Source organism: Hylobates moloch, unplaced genomic scaffold, assembly GCF_009828535.3.
Source record: "Hylobates moloch isolate HMO894 unplaced genomic scaffold, HMol_V3 SCAFFOLD_2, whole genome shotgun sequence".
Lineage (NCBI taxonomy): Eukaryota > Metazoa > Chordata > Mammalia > Primates > Hylobatidae > Hylobates > Hylobates moloch.
In genome coordinates, this window is record NW_026652277.1 from 128,967,160 (window position 1) to 128,990,414 (window position 23,255).

At 40.0% G+C, this 23,255-nt stretch overlaps 1 protein-coding gene across 1 annotated transcript in view; it reads left to right on the forward strand.

The window, feature by feature from the left end:
• SLC16A10 (solute carrier family 16 member 10) overlaps nucleotides 1–23,255 on the forward strand; it is a 164,637-nt gene that overhangs the window by 88,314 nt on the left and 53,068 nt on the right. The window contains exons 2-3 of the mRNA XM_032156733.1: nucleotides 17,653–17,797; nucleotides 22,136–22,589. Of these exons, the coding sequence (XP_032012624.1) occupies nucleotides 17,653–17,797; nucleotides 22,136–22,589 (599 nt within the window). The remainder of the gene's footprint in view (nucleotides 1–17,652; nucleotides 17,798–22,135; nucleotides 22,590–23,255) is intronic.

Genomic DNA, 23,255 nt, shown 5'->3' on the forward strand with positions numbered 1-23,255 from the left:
AGTGATTCAGGATGCATTCAAAAGAAGTACAGACTGAAGATGGCTGGTTACCCATCTGGAAAGAGGGGAAAAAGGCATCCTTTAGTTCCTTTCTCTTCCCAGCATATACCTAGGGTACATGAGGGGGAGAAAGAAAAGGTGTCCTCTTTCTTCCATCTTTGTATCTCCGAGTTCCGGTGACCTTGGCAGGTGCTGCCCATGGGTGCCAACACGGCTTTCACCCGTGTGGAACAGGGAGGCCTAGAGGGTAGGAATTATCTGTACTCACCTATGCGCTGCCTATCCTCCCTGCTGTCAGTAACCTTTGAGTTTCCTAGACCTCATCTATGCCATAGATACAAGCATGACCTCTTTCCATGAAGCAGGGGTTTAACTGGCAGGAATTAGTCCTACTCACCTGTGCTGTGTCCCTTGACTTTCATTGCCATCTGCTTCTCCATCCCTCAAATCCAGTTTTTCTTTCTAGGGCTTCAACCTGAAGCTTGAAATTGAGTTTGGGACAAAAAGGTGCCTCATGAGGGTGCATGGGCTCATTAAGTTAGGGAGTCCCATGAGTTTGGGTCCTGGCCTAGTAAGATGCCTTCCAAAAGGACAAAAGAAAACCTTTGCATGGAAAAGCTCTCTGTATTCGCAGGGCTGTGTTTAACTCCTGATATTGTGGAGAAAAGACAAAAAACAGCTTAAGTACAAGAAGGGGGAAGTGACTGGGAGAAAAAGCCTCTTGCTCTATGCAAATGGGTTCCTTCAACAGGGAAAAAAGAACACTTCTAATCCCTGTATCCTCCTTGCCTCTAAGAACAGATGGAACTGCATTGTTCTGAATTGCATATCTGACAGCTGGGCCAAATGCTCATTCTACCCAGTAATATCTCTGTAGTTTGCAGCAACACTCTTAACATTGTAAAAGAAGAGATAGGTGCCATGACAGACCCCCCAAAAAGAAGGAAAATGTGGTAGAGAAAACTGGATTAGAATGAGGTTGACACTCCCAACCCTTGAGAGCAATGGGGTGAAGGGTGGGTGTAGGGGTCCTCTCCAGCATCCTGTCCTCTGTAGCTGCACCATTCGCTCTTAATTGGCTCACCAGAGGTTCAGTGCTTCATCTGCCTTCAGCACAAAGTCTGAGGACAAGAAGCCTTGGAAATGAAAGTGAAAGAGTTTAGGTCCACATTTACTCACCCTTCAGGGATCCCAGATGAGCCCCGGGACTGGGATTATGGTTGTGAGCCATCATACCTGGATTCCAATATTTTCTTCTAGAAGTTTTATAGTTTTCAGTTTTACATTTAAGTTCTATGATCCATTTTGAGGTGATGTTTTATATGGTGTAAGGTAGGGATCAAATTTCATTGCTTCCTGTATTTTTAAAGCTCTGTTATTAGGTATATATACATTTATAATTGTTATAGTTTCCTGATGCCTTGACACTTTTACTATTATGAAGTATTCCTCTTCATTTCTGGTAATACTTCTTGTCTCAAAGTCTGTCTTATCTAGTATTAGTATAGCCACCTTAGGCTTTTAGGCCCAGTGTTTACATGTGATATCTTTTTCTATCTTTTTATTTTTAACTTATTTGCCTTTGAATTTAAAATGTATCTCTAAACAGGATATAATTAGTTCTTATGTCTTTATCCAGTCAGACAATCTTTGCCATTTGATTAAAGTCTTTAGTCTATTTTTATTTAATGTAAAAATTGAGGCCAGGCACAGTGGCTTATGCCTGTAATCCCAGCACTTTGGGAGGCTGAGGTGAGTGGATCACTTGAGGTCAGGAGTTCAAGACCAGCCTGGCCAACGTGGTGAAATCCCATCTTTATTAAAAATACAAAAATTAGCCGGGTGCGGTGGCGCGTGCCTGTAAACCCAGCTACTTGAGAGGCTGAGGCAGGAGAATCACTTGAACCTGGGAGGAGGAGGTTGCAGTGAGCTGAGATCACGCCACTGCACTCCAGCTTGGGTGACAGTACAAGACTCCATCTCAAGAAAAAAAATGATATGGCCATATCAATTTAGGTCTTTTTAAATTTAATGATATTTAGGTCAATTTTTATTTAATGTAATAATTGATATGGCCATATCATTTAGGTCTGCCATTTTGCTATTTGTTTTCTTTTTGTCTCATCTACCTTTTGTTCTTCTGTTCCTTCTTTTCTGCCTGCCTTTTCATTAATCAAATAATTTTTAGTAATCAATTTTAATTCCTTGATTGGCTTTCTAGCCATATCCCTGTGCATAATTTTTAGTGCTTTCTTTGAGTATTACAATATGCATCTTTCAGTCATTCCAATCTATTTTAAGTTAATACAGAATTCAGGTAAAATGTAGGAGTCTTATAACAGTATATACCCATTTACATCCATCTTTAATGCTGTTGTTTTCACATATTTATTTATTATAACATCTATATATAGTGTTATAGTTTTTGTTTAAACAGTAATTTAAAGTTATCCTTGTAAAGAAATTATGAGGAAAAGTGTGTGTGTGTGTGAATCCTTCCTTTGGACCCAAGTTGCCAGTGGTGTCATTTCTCTTCAACCTGAAAAACTTTATTTAACATTCTTGTAGTGTAAATTTCCTAGTGACAGATTCTCTCCATTTAAAGAAATCTTTATTTTGCCTTCATTTTTGAAGGCTAGTTCAAAAGGCTGGATATAGAATTCTTGGTTATTTTCCCCCACTTTCAGCACTATCAATATGAAAGTTCCAATGTCTTCTGTCCCTTATTATTTACAAGAGGCCACCTGTTAATGGTATTATTGTTCTCTCTAGATATATTATTTTTCTCTGCTTTCAAAATTTTCTTTTTGGCATTCAGCAGTTTGACTGTGATGAGCTTAGGAATCATTTTCTTAGTGTTTATCTTGCTGGGGGGTCTTTGAACTTCTTGGATCTATAAGTTAAAGTTTTTCACACAATTTGCAATTTTTATTTTAGGCTATTCTTTTTATTTGTTTGTTTGCTTTTTACAGTGTCTTCCTCTGTCATCCATGCTGGAGTGCAGTGGCACAATCATAGCTCACTGAAGCCTCAACCTCCCAGGCTCAAGTGATCTTCCCCTCAGCTTCCCGAGTAGTTGGGACCACAGGTGGTACATGCTATCACACCTAGCTTTTTTTTTTTTTTTCCTGTAAGGATGAGGTCTCACTATTTTGCTCAGGCTGGTCTCGAATATCTGGGCTCAAGTGATCCTCCTGCCTTTGCCTCCCAAAGTTCTGGGAATATAAGCATGAGCCACTGTGCCCAGCCCCATTATTTCTTCAAAATGACCCACATTTTCTCCTAGAGATCCATAGGTCTCTAAGACTTAGTTAATTTTGTTTAATATTATTCTCTCACCGTGAGACAGGATTTGCAATGTGAACAAAGGCCCGCTGTCTTTAGATTGGGTAATTTCTTTATATTGGGTAATTTCTATCTCCAATACTTCATCCTTCAAAAGCATAACTGAAAAATGAATTCAGTAGTTATCTGTAGTAGGGTTTGCATGACCAGTTTATTCCAATGCCATAAACAGAGGTTGATTAGCAAATATTTTTAAAGCCATTCTTAAGTGAAATGTAATTACCAAATAACCTTTAGGATGGCAATAAAATGGTCAAGGCAAGAGTACAGTCTATCCACTCCTGAATTTTTGTATAGTTTCCAGACAGTTTCATGCCCCAGGAATTACTGGGACTTTGGTAAATAATATTTTGCATTTTAATATCTGTTTTGCATACTATTATTTTATATAATTTATGCTATTAGACCGATATTGAGTTATTACAGAGGAAAGATACCAATATACTTCAAAAGTATGACTGGAAAATGCATTCAACAGGTTCACTTAGCAGATTGGAGATGAAAGATAAGAAAGGTCTGGGAACTTTGAAGACAGAAATTACCCAATCTTTAGATACATACTTTTCATCTCTAGAATTTTCTCTTTTTTTATAGTTTACATTTTGTTTTTGAGATCCCTTATCTCTTCACTAAGTAAGATCACTTCATATCTTATATTCTTTGAAAAATATTATTTTCTAATTCATCTAACATAATAGAAACTTTGAAATCTTTGTTTGCTAAATTCAATGGCTGAGCCCTTCAGAGTCTGTTTTTATTGATTGCCTGTTTGTTTGCGTGCCTCATAATTTTTGGCTGAAACTTGAACATGTAGATAATATCTTGAAATAACTCTGATTCTATTGTGTTAATCCAAGGATTATTGAGTTTTTGTTCCTAGCAGATAGCTTGCTGGAGCTCACATTGCAAATCCTGTCTCACTGTGGTGTGTGGCAGCTGATATCTCTGCTTAGTTCTTATAACTTTCGGATGCTGCCTTTCTTTATTCTGGCTTCTGTTCAGTCTACCGAGCATCTGCACATTTTATTGGCCCTCTAGAAAGCCCACAGCTTTGCAATTCTTCTGGCAACTGTAGCTTTTCAAACTCTCCCCCAATTTCTATCAGTTTTTCAGATATTTTCCAGTAGGTTTAAATAGTTTTGTTTAGCCCAGATTTAATAGTTATCTCTAGTAGGGTTTGCATGACCACTTTATTCCAATGCCATAAACAGAAGTTGATTAACAAATATATATATATATATATATATATATTTAGTATTTTTAGTAGAGACGGGGTTTCCCTGTGTTAGCGAGGATGGTCTCGATCTCCTGACCTCGTGATCCACCTGCCTCAGCCTCCCAAAATGCTGAGATTACAGGCATGAGCCACCGCACCCAGCTGATTAGCAAATATTTTTAAAGCCACTCCTAAGTGCAATGTAACTACCAAGTAACATTTAGGATGGCAATAAAATGGTCAAAGCAAGAGTACAGTCTACCCATTCCTGAATTTTTGTGTAGCTGCCAGACAGCTTCATGCTCCAGGAATTACTGGGACTCTGCTCAATGATATTAACATATTGCATTTTAATCTCAGTTTTGCATATGTTTATTTTACATAGTTTAAGGCTATTAGACCAATATTGGTTATTACAGAGCATAGATACCTTGAAAGAGGCCAAGATGGAGTGGAAATGCAGGTTGGAGCTACCAAAGGGCAAAAAACTATTCATCAACCTTTAACTACAATAAATCATCCCTTTGGGTATTTTCATTTGTAAACACTTTGCCCTTGCGGTCATTTACATCTGCGTAATTACAACACCTTTGCTTTATTTGGCATGCAGGAGAATCTTCTTAAATATTAAATCTAACCACTTTGAGTGATTTGCATCCTGCTTTTGTCATACATTTAGAGCCTTGGGATTTTTTCTCAGAATGAAGTAGGAAACAAATAGGGTCTGGATAGGGAAATTGAAAAGCTTCGTGGTATTTTTCTGTAAAAAGATTTCTTAACATGGCTTCTTGGATGTGTCTCTCTGATGTCAAACATACACACATATTCAAATAAGAGTTGTACAAGCACATCTTGTACATTTTTGGCATCTATGTCTCTTAAGACACAGGACGTTCTTTATTTTTTATTTTATTATTGTACTTTAGGTTTTAGGGTACATGTGCACAATGTGCAGGTTTGTTACATATATATCCATGTGCCATGTTGGTTTGCTGCACCCATTAACTTGTCATTTAGCATTAGGTATATCTCCTAATGCTGTCCCTCCCCCCTCCCCCACCCCACAACAGTCCCCGGAGTGTGATGTTCCCCTTCCTGAAGACACAGGACATTCCATCTGGTGTTCTGATCGAACCACTTTTGCATATGTTACTAGACTGAAAATTATTGGAAGGTAGAGAAATCTCTTATTTGTTTTTATATTCCCAACAGCCTAGGATAGAGCCTAGAACATTAAAGAACACTAAAAATTTTTTTTTTTTTTTTTTTTTGAGACGGAGTCTCGCCCTGTTCTTCCGGCTTGGGGTGCGGGGGGGCGATTTCGGCTCACTGCAAGCTCCGCCTCCCGGGTTCACGCCATTCTCCTGCCTCAGCCTCTCCGAGTAGCTGGGACTACAGGCGCCCGCCACCACGCCTGGCTAATTTTTTGTATTTTTAGTAGAGACGGGGTTTCACCGTGGTCTCAATCTCCTGACCTCGTGATCCGCCCGCCTCGGCCTCCCAATGTGCTGGGATTACAAGCGTGAGCCACCGCGCCCGGCCAAGAACACTAAAATTTTAATAGTGTAACTGAAAAGCAGGTTAGTTGGTCACTGCATGTAGAGTCCAATTAACAAGAGCAAGTTCTGATACAAAGAAGTGTATTTACTTCAAAACTAGCTTAGGGGAAGAGGCACAAAGCATCCTGCCTTTAAATGTGCCACTTCACCTTTAGAGCAAAAAGTGGGCATTTTTATAAGGTAGGGGAGGAAATGAGCAAGGGCAAGGGTCCCTCTGCTACTGGGCAAATATCTGAGCTGGCACCTTCTTGGGCAGAAGTAAGTTGTAAAAGTGGCCAAGTGGGTATGCTTTCAACATGCCCTCCTAGTGGGCATGAGTTCTGAGATGACCCTGTGGAGAGTTCTGTGGGGGCATGCTTTGGTATGCAAATAGACTGTCAACTTTCGAGGAGAGATCCTCAGGGGGAAAATATATATTAGGAAGTCCTCTGTGGATGTTTTGTAGAAGGACATAGAGGGACTAGGGCTTGATTTCTATTTATTTATTTATTTATTTATTTATTTTGTGTGCGTGTGTGTGTGTGTGTATGTGTGTGTGAGAGAGAGAGAGAGAGAGAAAGAGAGTGAGAGAGAGGGAGAGAGAGAGAGAGAGAGAGACAAGGTCTTGCTGTGTTGCCCAGGCTGGAGTGCAGTGGCACGATCATACCTTACTGCAGCCTCAAACTCATGGGCTCCAGGGAGCCTCCTGCCTCAGCCTCCCAAGAAGCTGGGAGGACTGTTGTGTGCTACCATGCCCAGCTAGTTTTTAAAGTATTCTTTTTGTAGAGATGGGGTCTTGCTTTGTTGCCCATGCTGGGCTTGAACTCCTGGCTTCAAGTAATCCTCCTATCTCAGCCTCCCAGAGTGCTGGGATTATACATATGAGCCACTGTTCCTGGTCTAGTTTGCACTTTTTTTTTTTTTTTTTTCTGAGACAGAATCTTACTCTGTTGCCCAGGCTGGAGTGCAGTGGCACAATCTTAGCTCACTGGAACCTCCACCTCCCAGACTGAAGCGATTATCATTACTCAGCCTCCCGAATAGCTGGGATTACAGGCGCCTGCCACCACACCCAGCTTATTTTTGTATTTTCAGTAGAGACGGGGTTTCGCCCTGTTGGCCAGGCTGGTCTCGAACTCCTGACCTCAGGTGATCCACCCACCTTGGGCTCCCAAGGTGCTGGGATTACAGGCGTGAGCCAACACGCCTGGCCGTTTGCATTTTTAAGATAAAAATTTTACCATGCTCGATATATTATAGTAGCTATGTACTTCAGTTTCTCAATTGTTAAACGAACTTAATAGAAGTACTACCTTATAGAATTTTGGGGATTAAATGAAATAGTCTTCTGAGCACAAAAAATATCTTATCAGCACAACAGCTAGCTCTATTGAGTCTTTATTATTATAATAGTAGTAATAGTCAGACTTGGAAGGGGTGAAAGAGAACAACAGTCCATTTTATTTTTGTGGCATATATATCATAGGTCGTAAGACCTTGGATAATTTAGATGCCATGTTAAAACTTGACAAAACTAGAAATATTGTGAGTGTGCAATAGCAGGTAATAACTAATCCAATCATTAATTTATTCTTGAATTTGATCAAAAGACAGACCTAACTTCATCTATTGCCAGTTATTACAAAATCTATTGGAATTTTAGTTTAGGCACTGAAGTACAACAGTGTGAATTTCAAAAGTGAGATATTTTATGTGGCTTTTAAAAATAGGTTTTCAAACCAGTTAAAGGCTCTAAAACCCATTAGAAGGATACTATGGGTCAGGAATAGCATTTTATGAGGACTCTTGAGAAAATGGTGCTGTATCCCCTCCACCATGGTATAAGTGGAGGTTACTCTCCCTTGTTCTCTTACTTGGTATCTGTGAGAGGGGCTTGAGAGGGACGACTTAAGAGATTTAAAGGATTCCCCCCCAGTTGCGGGGAGCAGAGGACCAGGGTCTGACTCTCCGAGACACCTAACAAGGAGAGAACTGTGGCTGGCTTACTGTTCCCACAGAAAGAGCTGTACTGTAATGGTGTCTGTGTTGAATTTTCCTACACTCCAGCCTTTGTCAGGGCAAAGGAAATGTATTTCCTGCAGATTAGAGGTGGGCCTAGTGGAGGAGAGGGGTAGTCTGGAGTTTGACTCCTGTCCAAATAGATGCCTGAAAGGGCAGTGAGGTTCCAACGGTGAGTCTTTTGAATGACAGCCAAAAAGCCAGGAGAAGAATGAATTATCCAAGTCAATGGAGCTATGGCCAGAAGGAACTCTGAGATGAGAGTCTGAATAACCCATGAAAGTGCATCTGAGAAAAAAGAATTAGCTTCAAACATCAGCAGACAGGTGTTTTGGCAGGAAGGCTCATGTTGGAATCTCCTTGCCTTCCTTCCCCAGCCTCCCTGTCTCCCATGCCCAACTTGGAAAGATCCAGCAGCTAGGGATGGCGAAAAGTCGTGGAAGAGAAGAGAAGCAGCTGATTTCAATCCCTTCCCAGGTTCCCTGGGGCTGGGGAAAAGATTTGATTACCTAGTGAAGATTGGTTTGTTACCTAAAGTGACCATAAGCCTTTCTTTAACATTGACCAAAAGAATCAAATGGACCTGCTGAAGTGGTCATCTAGTGTCAAGGGAAAATTTTTCTCCACTAAATAAATTTTAAGAAGACAGTCAAGACAAGAAGCTGTATTTGATTATATCCTGTTAGTGCTTATTCAATAGACACATAAATCTGTAATTTTTAATATTTGGTATAGAAGTAGGTTGAAATCCACAGTAATTCACAGAAACTTGTGCAAGGGTTTTGTTTTGTTTTGTTTTGTTTTGTTTTGTTTTGTTTTGGTGATTTCCCTTCCTGTGTGGGTTCTCTTTTCAATTCCCACCTGTGGTGTGAACATGTTTTGTTTTTGTCCTCTGTTTGTTTCATCCATGTCCCTACAAAGGACATGAACTCATCATTTTTTATGGCTGCATAGTATTCCATGGTGTATATGTGCCACATTTTCTTAATCCAGTCTATTGTTGTTGGACATTTGGGTTGGTTCCAAGTCTTTGCTATTGTGAATAGTGCCGCAATAAACATACGTGTGCATGTGTCTTTATAGCAGCATGATTTATAGTCCTTTGGGTATATACCCAGTAATGGGATGGCTGGGTCAAATGGTATTTCTAGTTCGAGATCCCTGAGGAATCGCCACACTGACTTCCACAATGGTTGAACTAGTTTACAGTCCCACCAACAGTGTAAAAGTGTTCCTATTTCTCCACATCCTCTCCAGCACCTGTTGTTTCCTGACTTTTTAATGATGGCCATTCTAACTGGTGTGAGATGGTATCTCACTGTGGTTTTGATTTGCATTTCTCTGATGGCCAGTGATGATGAGCATTTCTTCATGTGTTTTTTGGCTGCATAAATGTCTTCTTTTGAGAAGTGTCTGTTCATGTCCTTTGCCCACTTTTTGATGGGGTTGTTTGTTTTTTTCTTGTAAATTTGTTTGAGTTCATTGTAGATTCTGGATATTAGCCCTTTGTCAGATGAGTAGGTTGCAAAAATTTTCTCCCATTCTGTAGGTTGCCTGTTCACTCTGATGGTAGTTTCTTTTGCTGTGCAGAAGCTCTTTAGTTTAATTAGATCCCATTTGTCAATTTTGGCTTTTGTTGCCATTGCTTTTGGTGTTTTAGACATGAAGTCCTTGCCCACGCCTATGTCCTGAATGGTATTGCCTAGGTTTTCTTGTAGGATTTTAATGGTTTTAGGTCTAACATATAAGTCTTTAATCCATCTTGAATTAATTTTTGTATAAGGTGTAAGGAAGGGATCCAGTTTCAGCTTTCTACATATGGCTAGCCAGTTTTCCCAGCACCATTTATTAAATAGGGAATCCTTTCCCCATTGCTTGTTTTTGTCAGGTTTGTCAAAGATCAGATAGTTGTAGATATGCGGCATCATTTCTGAGGGCTCTGTTCTGTTCCATTGATCTATGTCTCTGTTGTGGTACCAGTACCATGCTGTTTTGGTTACTGTAGCCTTGTAGTATAGTTTAAAGTCAGGTAGCGTGATGCCTCCAGCTTTGTTCTTTTGGCTTAGGATTGACTTGGCGATGCGGGCTCTTTTTTGGTTCCATATGAACTTTAAAGTAGTTTTTTCCAATTCTGTGAAGAAAGTCATTGGTAGCTTGATGGGGATGGCATTGAATCTATAAATTACCTTGGGCAGTATGGCCATTTTCACGATATTGATTCTTCCAACCCATGAGCATGGAATGTTCTTCCATTTGTTTGTATCCTCTTTGATTTCATTGAGCAGTGGTTTGTAGTTCTCCTTGAAGAGGTCCTTCACATCCCTTGTAAGTTGGATTCCTAGGTATTTTATTCTCTTTGAAGCAATTGTGAATGGGAGTTCACTCATGATTTGGCTCTCTGTTTGTCTGTGATTGGTGTACAAGAATGCTTGTGATTTTTGTACATTGATTTTGTATCCTGAGACTTTGCTGAAGTTGCTAATCAGCTTAAGGAGATTTTGGGCTGAGACAATGGGGTTTTCTAGATATACAATCATGTCATCTGCAAACAGGGACAATTTGACTTCCTCTTTTCCTAATTGAATACCCTTTATTTCCTTCTCCTGCCTGATTGCTCTGGCCAGAACTTCCAGCACTATGTTGAATAGGAGCAGTGAGAGAGGGCATCCCTGTCTTGTGCCAGTTTTCAGAGGGAATGCTTCCAGTTTTTGCCCATTCAGTATGATATTGGCTGTGGGTTTGTCGTAGATAGCTCTTATTATTTTGAGATACGTCCCATCAATACCTAATTTATTGAGAGTTTTTAGCATGAAGGGTTGTTGAATTTTGTCAAAGGCCTTTTCTGCATCTATTGAGATAATCATGTGGTTTTTGTCTTTGGTTCTGTTTATATGCTGGATTACATTTATTGATTTGCGTATGTTGAACCAGCCTTGCATCCCAGGGATGAAGCCCACTTGATCATGGTGGATAAGCTTTTTGATGTGCTGCTGGATTCGGTTTGCCAGTATTTTATTGAGGATTTTTGCATCAATGTTCATCAAGGATATTGGTCTGAAATTCTCTTTTTTGGTTATGTCTCTGCCAGGCTTTGGTATCAGGACGATGCTGGCTTCATAAAATGTGTTAGGGAGGATTCCCTCTTTTTCTATTGATTGGAATAGTTTCAGGAGGAATGGTACCAGTTCCTCCTTGTACCTCTGGTAGAATTCAGCTGTGAATCCATCAGGTCCTGGCCTCTTTTTGGTTGGTAAGCTATTGATTATTGCCACAATTTCAGAACCTGTTATTGGTCTATTCAGAGATTCAACTTCTTCCTGATTTAGTCTTGGGAGGGTGTATTTGTTGAGGAATTTATCCATTTCTTCTAGATTTTCTAGTTTATTGGCATAGAGGTGTTTGTAGTATTCTCTGATGGTAGATTGTATTTCTGTGGGATCGGTGGTGATATCCCCTTTTTCATTTTTTATTGCATCTATTTGATTCTTCTCTCTTTTCTTCTTTATTAGTCTTGCTAGCGGTCTATCAATTTTGTTGATCTTTTCAAAAAACCAGCTCCTGGATTCATTAATTTTTTGAAGGGTTTTTTTGTGTCTCTATTTCCTTCAGTTCTGCTCTGATTTTAGTTATTTCTAGCCTTCTGCTAGCTTTTGAATGTGTTTGCTCTTGCTTTTCTAGTTCTTTTAATTGTGATGTTAGGGTGTCAATTCTGGATCTTTCCTGCTTTCTCTTGTGGGCATTTAGTGCTATAAATTTCCCTCTACACGCTGCTTTGAACGTGTCCCAGAGATTCTGGTATGTTGTGTCTTTGTTCTCGTTGGTTTCAAAGAACATCTTTATTTCTGCCTTCATTTCATTATGTACCCAATAGTCATTCAGGAGCAGGTTGTTCAGTTTCCATGTAGTTGAGCGGTTTTGAGTGAATTTCTTAATCCTGAGTTCTAGTTTGATTGCACTGTGGTCTGAGAGACAGTTTGTTATAATTTCTGTTCTTTTACATTTGCTGAGGAGAGCTTTACTTCCAACTATGTGGTCAATTTTGGAATAGGTGTGGTGTGGTGCTGAAAAAAATGTATATTCTGTTGATATGGGGTGGAGAGTTCTGTAGATGTCTATTAGGTCCACTCTATGTAGAGCTGAGTTCAATTCCTGGATATCCTTGTTAACTTTCTGTCTTGTTGATCTGTCTAATGTTGACAGTGGGGTGTTAAAATCTCCCATTATTATTGTGTGGGAGTTTAAGTCCCTTTGTAGGTCACTCAGGACTTGCTTTATGAATCTGGGTGCTCCTGTGTTGGGTGCATATATATTTAGGATAGTTAGCTCTTCTTGTTGAATTGATCCCTTTACCATTATGTAATGGCCTTCTTTGTCTCTTTTGATCTTTGTTGGTTTAAAGTCTATTTTATCAGAGACTAGGATTGCAACCCCTGCCTTTTTTTGTTTTCCATTTGCATGATAGATCTTCCTCCATCCCTTTATTTTGAGTCTATGTGTGTCTCTGCACGTGAGATGGGTTTCCTGAATACAGCACACTGATGGGTCCTGACTCCTTATCCAGTTTTCCAGTCTGTGTCTTTTAATTGGAGCATTTAGCCCATTTACATTTAACGTTAATATTGTTATGTGTGAGTCTGATCCTGTCATTACGATGTTAGTTGGTTATTTTGCTCGTTAGTTGCTGCAGTTTCTTCCTAGCCTCGATGGTCTTTACAATTTGGCATGTTTTTGCAGTGGCTGGTACCGGTTGTTCCTTTCCATGTTTAGTGCTTCCTTCAGGAGCTCTTTTAGGGCAGGCCTGGTGGTGACAAAATCACTCAGCATTTGCTTGTCTGTAAAGTATTTTATTTCTCCTTCACTTATGAAGCTTAGTTTGGCTGGATATGAAATTCTGGGTTGAAAATTCTTTTCTTTAAGAATGTTGAATATCGGCCCCCACTCTCTTCTGGCTTGTAGAGTTTCTGCCAAGAGATCAGCTGTTAGTCTGATGGGCTTCCCTTTGTGGGTAACCCGACCTTTCTCTCTGGCTGCCCTTAACATTTGTTCCTTCATTTCAACTTTGGTGAATCTGACAATTATGTGTCTTGGAGTTGCTCTTCTCAAGGAGTATCTTTGTGGCGTTCTCTGTATTTCCTGAATCTGAATGTTGGCCTGCCTTGCTAGATTGGGGAAGTTCTCCTGGATAATATCTTGCAAAGTGTTTTCCAACTTGGTTCCATTCTCCCCATCATTTTCAGGTACACCAATGAGATGTAGGTTTGGTCTTTTCACATAGTCCCAAATTTCTTGGAGGCTTTGTTCATTTCTTTTTATTCTTTTTTCTCTAAACTTCCCTTCTCTCTTCATTTCATTCATTTCATCTTCCATCAGCGATACCCTTTCTTCTAGTTGATCGCATCTGCTACTGAGGCTTCTGCAATCTTCGCGTAGTTCTCGAAACTTGGCTTTCAGCTCCATCAGCTCCTTTAAGCCCTTCTCTCCATTGGTTATTCTAGTTATCCATTCTTCTAATTTTTTTTCAAAGTTTTTAACTTCTTTGGTATTGTTTTGAATTTCCTCCTGTAGCTCAGAGTAGTTTGATCGTCTGAAGCCTTCTTCTCTCAACTCATCAAAGTCATCCTCCATCCAGCTTTGTTCCGTTGCTGGTGAGGAACTGCGTTCCTTTGGAGGAGGAGAGGTGCTCTGCTTTTTAGAGTTTCCAGTTTTTCTGCTCTGTTTTTTCCCCATCTTTGTGGTTTTATCTACTTTGTGTCTTTGATGATGGTGATGTACAGATGGGTTTTTGGTGTGGATGTCCTTTCTGTTTGTTAGTTTTCCTTCTACCAGACAGGACCCTCAGCTGCAGGTCTGTTGGAGTTTACTAGAGGTCCACTCCAGACCCTGTTTGGCTGGGTGTCAGCAGCGGTGGCTGCAGAACAGCGGATTTTCGTGAGACCACAAATTCAGCTGTCTGATAGTTCCTCTGGAAGTTTTGTCTCAGAGGAGTACCCAGCCGAATGAGGTGTCAGTCTGTCCCTACTGGGGGGTGCCTCCCAGTTAGGCTGGTCAGGGGTGAGGGACCCACTTTAGGAGGCAGTCTGTCTGTTCTCAGATCTCCAGCTGCGTGCTGGGAGAACCACTACTCTCTTCAAAGCTGTCAGTCAGACAGGGACATTTAAGTCTGTGGAGGTTCCTGCTGAGTTTTTGTTTGTCTGTGCCCTGCCCCCAGAGGTGGAGCCTACAGAGGCAGGCAGGCCTCCTTGAGCTGTGGTGGGCTCCACCCAGTTCGAGCTTCCTGGCTGCTTTGTTTACCTAAGCAAGCCTGGGCAATGGCGGGCGCCCCTCTCCCCAGCCTCGCTGCGGCCTTGCAGCTTGATCTCAGACTGCCGTGCTAGCAATCAGCGAGACTCCGTGGGCATAGGACCCTCCGAGCCAGGTGTGGGACACAATCTCCTAGTGTGCCGTTTTCCAGGCCTGTTGGAATAGCGCAGTATTAGGATGGGACTGACCCGATATTCCAGGTGCCGTCTGTTTCCCCTTTCTTTGACTAGGAAAGGGAACTCCCTGACCCCTTGCGCTTCCCGAGTGAGGCAATGCCTCGCCCTGCTTCGGCTCGCGCACAGTGCGCTTCACCGACTGTCCTGCACCCACTGTTTGGCACTCCCTAGTGAGATGAAACCGGTACCTCAAGCAGAAATGCAGAAATCACCCATCTTCTGTGTCGCTGGGGCTGGGAGCTGGAGACTGGAGCTGTTCCTATTCGGCCATCTTGGCTCCACCCCCCAAAGCAAAATCCCTTTTTTTTTTTAAGACAGAATCTCACTCTCTCCCCCAGGTTGGAGTACAGTAGGATGACCTTGGCTCACTGCAGCCTCCACCTGCCAGGTTCAAGCAATTCTTGTGCCTCAGCCTCCTGAGTAGCTGGGATTATAGGCATAAGCCAACACGGCCGGCTGATTTTTGTATTTTTAGTAGAGATGAGGTTTCTCCATGTTGGCCAGGCTGGTCTTGATCCTGACCTCAGGTGATCTGCCTGCCTTGACCTCCCAAAGTGCTGGGATTACAGGCGTGAGCCACCATGCCCGGCCAAGGTATTTTTTCTTGAAAATATCTTCACTCATATAAGCAGTATATGCAATATAAGGATATGCTCTTGGGTTTCTTGATGTGGTCTAATATTTAGTGTTGGCCCCTTAATTATAAAAGTTGCTTTTATCTAAAAGTAGGTGTTAGTTGTTAGGCAATGTTTGCTGTAAAAAATAATTAAATAAAAATATAAGTCGATGTTAGGATATTTTCTTCTAGCCTGCCTAGTATTTATGTTAGATTCTTTTTTTGAGAAGGAGTCTCGCTCAGCTGCCCAGGCTGGAGTGCACAGTGGCGTGATCTTGGCTCACTGCAACCACCATCTCCCAGGTTCAAGTGATTCTCCCATCTCAGCCTCCTGAGTAGCTGGGATTACAGGCACCCACCACCATGCCTGGCTAATTTTTGTATTTGAGTAGAGACGGGGTTTCACCATGTTGGCCAGGCTGGTCTGGAACTCCTGATCTCAGGTGATCAGCCCGCCTCAGCCTCCCAAAGTGCTAGGATTACAGATGTGAGCCACCGCACGCAGCCTAGATTGTTTCTTAAACACCATAGATGTCTGAACTTTTTTGAATAAAATTAAATTATTAGAGATTAGTAAAATTTTTGTATAAGATAGTAGACTAACAAATTCTTACTAGGCTGGGTGTGGTGACTCATGCCTGTAATGCCAGCAATTTGGGAGGCCAGGGTGGGCCAATCACTTAAGCCCAGGAGTTTGAGACCAGCCTGGGCAACATGGCGAAACCTTGTCTCTACAAAAGATACACAAATTAGCTGGTGCGGTGGCACACACCTGTAGTCCCAGCTACTCAGGAGGCTTAGGTGGGAGGATGGCTTGAGCCCAGAAGGCAGAGGTTGCAGTAAGGAAACATTGCGTCACTGCACTCCAGCCTGGGTGACACAGTGAGACCCTGTCTCATTAAAAAAAGAAAATTTAACCTGTCTCAAGCTCTCCATACTGTAAGGCTCTGCATGTCTTGGTTGGATTGTGCTAATATATTTGGCCAATCAGCTCCTTCCTACTGTCTACTTTTGAATCCTTGTCACCACCATCTAAGTCAAGATGACAGTGTTTACACAGTCTCTTCATTGTGTTTTAAGATTATAGTCTTCTTTCTGGTGAGGGAAGAAAGAAAATAGAAATATGGCTTACTGATTGGGCCATGGCTCACGCCTGCAATCCCAGCACTTTAGAGAGGATTGCTGGAAGGCAGGAGTTCAAGACCAGCTTGAGTAGCAAAGTGAGACCCTGTCTCTACAAAAGAAACACACAAAAAAGAAATATGACGGACTAAAATACATATAATTTTCATAATACGTTAAAATGTAAGAAGGCAAAAAGTTTCTGGGCTCAAGGTGGGTGATCGCTTGAACCCAGGAGTTCAAGACCAGCCTGGGCAACCTGGCAAAACCTTGTTTCTACAAAAAATACAAAAATTAGCCAGGCATAGTGGTGTACACCTGTGGTTCCAGCTACTTGGAAGATTGAGGTGGGAAATTTGCTTGAGCCTGGGCTGTCGAGATCGCAGTGAGCTAAGATTGCACCACTGCACTCCAGCCTGGGCAGTGGAGCAAGACCTTTTCTCAAAAAAAAAAAGAAAAAAAGGCAAAAAATTAAATTATTAGTATGGTAAAGTTTCATTTGGACTTAATATGAAATTCATTACTAGAAATGATGATCATTTGCATAGGGCTTAACTTCCTTTGCTAAGAAAATAGAGTTGTATACTAGGAGACTTCCAGAGCTGCATAGAGCTTCAGGGTCATCTACCAAGACAGACAACTTGTTGTCATCATAAGTGTTAAAACTCTAAATTATTAAGTGCTTATGTGCCAGATACTGAGGTTTATATACACTTTCTCTAATCTTTAATAATTCTAGAAAGGTATGTGTTTGATCCATTTTCAAGATAAGAAAACTCATTCAGAGGGGAAGTAACTTGACCAAGAATATACGTTGTAGTTGTAGACCTGGTAATATGACTCATGTCTGTTTTTTCCACAGCCCATTTTCACTTAGGTGCCATTAGTTTAGTATATGTTTTAGAAGGACTTACAGACTTGATTTCCTCAGTGAAGTCAGATCACTCATTTCTTTGGCACAGAATTATGATTATTTGTATTTAATATTTCTTTCTTATTGGTTTTCATTTTTGGGTTTTTATGGAATCTGACTTCTGATTCTCAATTTTTTTATTGTGAAATATACCTTCAGAAAAGAAGATTAAACACATCTATGTTTTTATAAATAATTATAAAATAAATACCCAGCAACTATTATTCAGGTCAGCAAATATTCTACTAGTGTGTGAGTCAATTTCCATGGCAAAAGAACTAAGCTTAGGCACTATACTTAAAAAAACTAAAAATAAAATTTTTCTAAATGTGTATTATATCAGTGGAATAAATACAAATGTACCTTACCATGTCATAATTCCCCCCACCCTTTCCCCTCTTTTACAGCATGGGTAGGTTCACTCTCCATGGGGATGATTTTCTTTTGCTGCCCAATAGTGAGCGTCTTCACAGACCTATTTGGTTGTCGGAAAACAGCTGTCGTAGGTGCTGCTGTTGGATTTGTTGGGCTCATGTCCAGTTCTTTTGTAAGGTAAGGACTTGGTTTTTTCATGTTGCTTTTTAAAAACTGTTAGATACCTTAAAGTTTTACTTTCAGAAACTCTATTTACAAGCAAAGATCCTCCTTTTCACTTCTTAAAACTTTAAGCAGTATGACTTATAAAACAAACTGTTATCCATAGCAGCAAATCAGAGCTTGAGAATTTGAATGCTTTTTTTTCTTGTAATGCCTAAGACTTAGACATCAATCAGGATATATGTGTTTCTTGGTACATGGAAAAATGTTTCTCCTTATCTTTTTCTTCTATTCACATAAAAATCCTAATGGCACTCAAGTTATAACAATGAGTTATCTAAAACAGTAGCCTTAGTTTAAGGTCAGTTCAGTCTGAGGCCCACGGGTTACAATAAGTGGTGTTTTAAAGTAGCTGTTCATAGGCTTGATATGAAATATTTTTATTAATGAGACCAAAACTTTGCCATTTATTCCAACCCAGGTAGAGAATCCCTGTCTGTTCTTTAAAAAAAGAATATGCTAAAATTTTAAAATATCATGGCAAAATGAAGTGGTCCAATGTACCTTAAAATAAAACTTAATGTCAGTGTACTTCTCCTGTATCTATTAGAATAGGGATCCCCAACCCCTGTGCCACAGACTGGTACGGGTCCATGGCCTGTTAGGAATTGGGCTGCACAGCAGGAGGTGAGCTGTGGGTTAGCAAGCAAAGCTTCCTCTATATTTATAGCTGCTCCCCATTACTTGCATTACCACCTGAGCTCCACCTCCTGTCAGATCAGTGGCAGCATTAGATTCTCCTAGGAGTGCAAACCCTATTGTGAACTGTATATATGAGGGATCTAGGTTGCACTCCTTTTATGAGAATCTAAATGCCTGATGATCTGTCACTTTGTCTCGTCTAGTTTCAGGAAAACAAGCCCAGGACTCCCACTGATTCTACGTTATGATGAGTTGTATAATTATTTCATTATATATTACAATGTAATAATAATAGAAATAAAGTGCACAATAAATGTAATGCACTTGAATCATCCCTAAGTGCCCTCCCCCGGCACCATCCATGGAAAAATTCTTCCTGAAACTGGTCTCTGGTGCCAAAAAGATTGGGGATTCCTGTATTAGAAGAAAAGATGCAGTGCACTGAAGAGGGACTAACTGTAAGGAGCGGATGGGCACATAACTGCATGGAACACCTCTCCCTGCAGCTCTACTTCTCCTTGTAAGTCCCTTGCATTGGTAGAATAATCCTCAGTTAGACAAACACTGATTTAATATGTAGCTCTGGCTAACAGGAGGTGATTAAGAAGAAAACCTCTTAAGATCATTTCTATCCTTTGTCTCTACTTTAGTGGTTTATCTTCATTTCCTGCCTCTTTCCTGTCCCTAGCTGTCTTTATGCTGCTTTAGTTGAAAAGCGTTAATGTGGTCATTAAGGAAAAATAAGTCAAATTTACATTTGACTTTTTATTTTTAACTATTTAATCAACAGAATCCTTGGTTTTACTCATTGCCGCCTCCCACCCCCCAACACACATCTCTTCCTCAACTCTAAAGTTAGCCTCATTCTTTCATATTTTCTTCCATCTAATTTAGAAATTCTATTTGAATTTTTTAAAATTATATTTATTTCTTTGTAGAAAATAGATATTTTCATCTTTAAAGTACCTTTATGGGTTTTTTCTTCTAAAATTGTTTTTTAAAGAAAAAAAGTTTTGTTTGGAATAAGATTCTGTGTAGGTAATTCCAGGAGATGACTTATTTTAGCAGCAACATGATATTTAGATTATTATGAATGTAATTAATGTTATTAATACCTCATCAGATAGCTTCTTTGATCTGGAAGCTTCCAGGTACCTATTGTCAGTACTTGTGGCTCTACCACTTGCCGAATGTATTACAACTCTAGTTGTGGTAGAGAGGGGACTGAGAGGTAGACGATTTATGTAATCTACTACCTAGTTTGTTAACAAAACACACATACAAAGCAATGTTTTTCAAATTTTTCTGACCACTGAGCAATAAAAATTATGACACATATTTTGATGTGACCCAGTTCTATCTCTCTTTCTCTACCCTCTAAGTGAAACAAAATTTATTGAAACCAAAACTCCCTTACTACATGTAATATTCTCATATATTCTATTAAATTTCATTATTTAGCTTGCTGATCAAAGGCTACTGAAACTTGAGAGCAAGATACAGGAGCAAGGGGAAATGTGGTATAGATTCTGAGTGTCGAGTGGCAGGTCCATTTTTCCTTTAGTTCCAGTTCTGCCTTCTGAGGAAAACCTTCTCCAGCAACTTAGGTCAATCACACCCATGTCCCTTCTCTGAATCCTTTTTGCATATATGATTGGTATCCCACAGCCTTACTCATTTACATTGCACTTATTGGGCTGCCAAATGTCACAAACTGGAACCATGTGTTACTGAAGGAAACATCTGGAAGTGAAAAGGGTTTAGCAGTAGTGAAAATGCCATCAAAAAGCTCATATACTTCACTCCTTAGGAGGGAGAAGCTCTGTGGTTTTCCAACTGAGAGCATTACAGTACAGTGGTACAACTGTACAGGAACTGATGTTCCTGATGATTCTGCTGTGAACAGTATTTTTAATATACACTTTGAAGAAGGCAGAGAGGAATGTATAATAGACTTAATTTTTTTTCTTTAAAATTGTTAAATAAAAACAAATAAGCACTTTAAGTAAGTTACAATTATCTGGAAAACTACTTAGGTGGAAAAACCGATACAGAATGAATGAAGTATTAATTTCTGTTTTGTTCTGTGTTATATTATTATTATTTGGGATAGATGTCTTGTTTCTTTAAGCAGACTATGAGTATCTTGAAGGCAGAACCACATTTTTTTTTTTTTTGAGACAGGGTCTCACTATTACCCAGGCCAGAATGCAGTGGTGTGATCATAGCTGACTGCAGCCTGGATTCCTGGGTTCAAGCCATCCTCCTGTCCCAGCTTCCTGAGTAGCTAGGACTATAGGCCCAGCTAATTTCAGCTATTTTTTTTTTTTTTTTTTTTTTAAGTAGAGATGGGGTTTTGCTATGTTGCCGGACTGGTCTCAAGCCATCCTCCTGCCTTGGCCACCCAAAGTGTTGGGATTACAGGTGTGAGCCACCACGTCTGGCCAAGGACCAGATTTTTAATATTCTTTTCCACAACGTATCTGGTACATAGTAGTTGCTTAATATGTTGGCTAAACAAAGAGTGGAGATTCAGTAAAGGGTGATCAGAGTGAGATGAGATTAATTTGGGAAAGCCTAGAAGTGACTCTTGAGCCTGATTTGAAGGTGGTGCTCGCTGTGGATTAATAGAGGGAGAAGGGCATCTCAGAGAGAGGATTGCCAACATGCCTTAATTTTATCAGATTCTAGAGTTCCTTATGATTACCTCAGCATGTTGTTAGACTAGCATTATTGTCCAAAATTTAATTATTAACCAACTTTAATCTTACTTTCTAATAAATTGTTTGCTTTTACTACTGATAGCCTTTTCAAAAAACTTAACTAGTTTTGTTCCTTACCATAATTGTTTCAAAGAACATAATGATATGATCCTTTATCTTCCTAAGAAATGTGCAATTATTTGGTTAAACTGTAAGATTATTTAATCCATTATTCTTTTGACACATGCACGACCTTACAGCTTACAAACTGGGATCACTAAAGGAATACACTTAATTTAGTCTTTCTGCAGTCAGAATATGATTTCTTGTTATCTTGCACAATACTGGGAACAGTGCAGTACAGGGCGAAGGTTGGTCTACAGCCCTTAGGCCAGCAAAAACAGGCACAACTGCGCCTCTGTGCAAATGTTCCTGACATAACCTTGGGGAAAAAATGCGGCCTTTTCTTTTACTACCTTGTTTGGTAAGTACCTGGAAAAACTCCATGAAATAATTAGTTTTCATAGTTAATTCTAACTTTTTAAAAAATTGTTTCATTAAGACTAGGTTTTTGGTTTGTTAATTCAATTACTGTTGATTTTACCCTTCCTGGCACCAACCTTTGTTTCTGAGCTGTGGAGAGCACAGTTCTTACTCAGTGCTGTGTGTGTCACCTGAAATCCACAAAAAGAGGAGGCGGAACAAAATCACTGATGACCTTAATGGTTATTTTTCACATTCAGATTAAATTAAAATACGTTTAGTGATACATTCTTGACTTGCTGAGTTTTTTCCCTCTATTTTGGTTAATTTTTTTTTTTTTGGTTAACTTTTACTTGTAGAAAATATGTTGATGAACAAAAACCCACTTTTACTGTAAGGTTTTATTCTACCAAGCACACAGTAACAATATTGAAAGCTGCTTTCCATCTTTTTCATCTTTATACAGTTCCATCGAGCCTCTGTACCTTACCTATGGAATCATATTTGCCTGCGGCTGCTCCTTTGCATACCAGCCTTCATTGGTCATTTTGGGACACTATTTCAAGAAGCGCCTTGGACTGGTGAATGGCATTGTCACTGCTGGCAGCAGTGTCTTCACAATCCTGCTGCCTTTGCTCTTAAGGGTTCTGATTGACAGCGTGGGCCTCTTTTACACATTGAGGGTGCTCTGCATCTTCATGTTTGTTCTCTTTCTGGCTGGCTTTACTTACCAACCTCTTGCTACCAGTACCAAAGATAAAGAGAGTGGAGGTAGCGGATCCTCCCCCTTTTCCAGGAGAAAGTTCAGTCCTCCAAAAAAAATTTTCAATTTTGCCATCTTCAAGGTGACAGCTTATGCAGTGTGGGCAGTTGGAATACCACTTGCACTTTTTGGATACTTTGTGCCTTATGTTCACTTGGTGAGTATGTTCCTTCACTGATCATGAATATTACTATTTCATAAAGAAAAACTTCTTTGAAGAGAAAGATAGGTCAAGTTAAAGTTGGCCTCAAACATTATCCTGGTTGTAATTTGGGTATTCTTGAAATGAAAGGTCTCTCAAGACAATGTCAACACATCCATCAGACCACTAAACAGACAGAGTATGTTTCGTAGTGTGCTTTGGTATTTTAAAAACCCCGCAAACCCAGCCAGACACCATGGTGCCTGTCTGTGGTCCCAGCTACTAATCTGAGGCAGGACGATCACTTGAGCCCTGGAGTTCGAATCCAGCCTAGACAACATAGAGAGACTCTACCTCTAAAAATAAAATAAAAGTCCCCAAACAAACACAGTTTTTTTTAAAAAAGGAAGGCTAAAATCGTGGAACAAATTACATTCAATATAAAACATTTGATAGGTCTCTTTTTCATATGGTTTTTATCAGGGACAAAGCTAGCGCTATGATTTTGCTACCATAAGTAAATTGTTTTTCAACCAAAGGGTGTAGGTAATTAGCAAAAAAGCCATGACTTTGATACAAAGAAACATTACATCTACTTGTGGTACACTTCTGGGAAAATGGGAATTCTATTCAGAGGAATATCTGAGAAAAGTTACTCAAGATCTAAATGAGGAAAGAGAG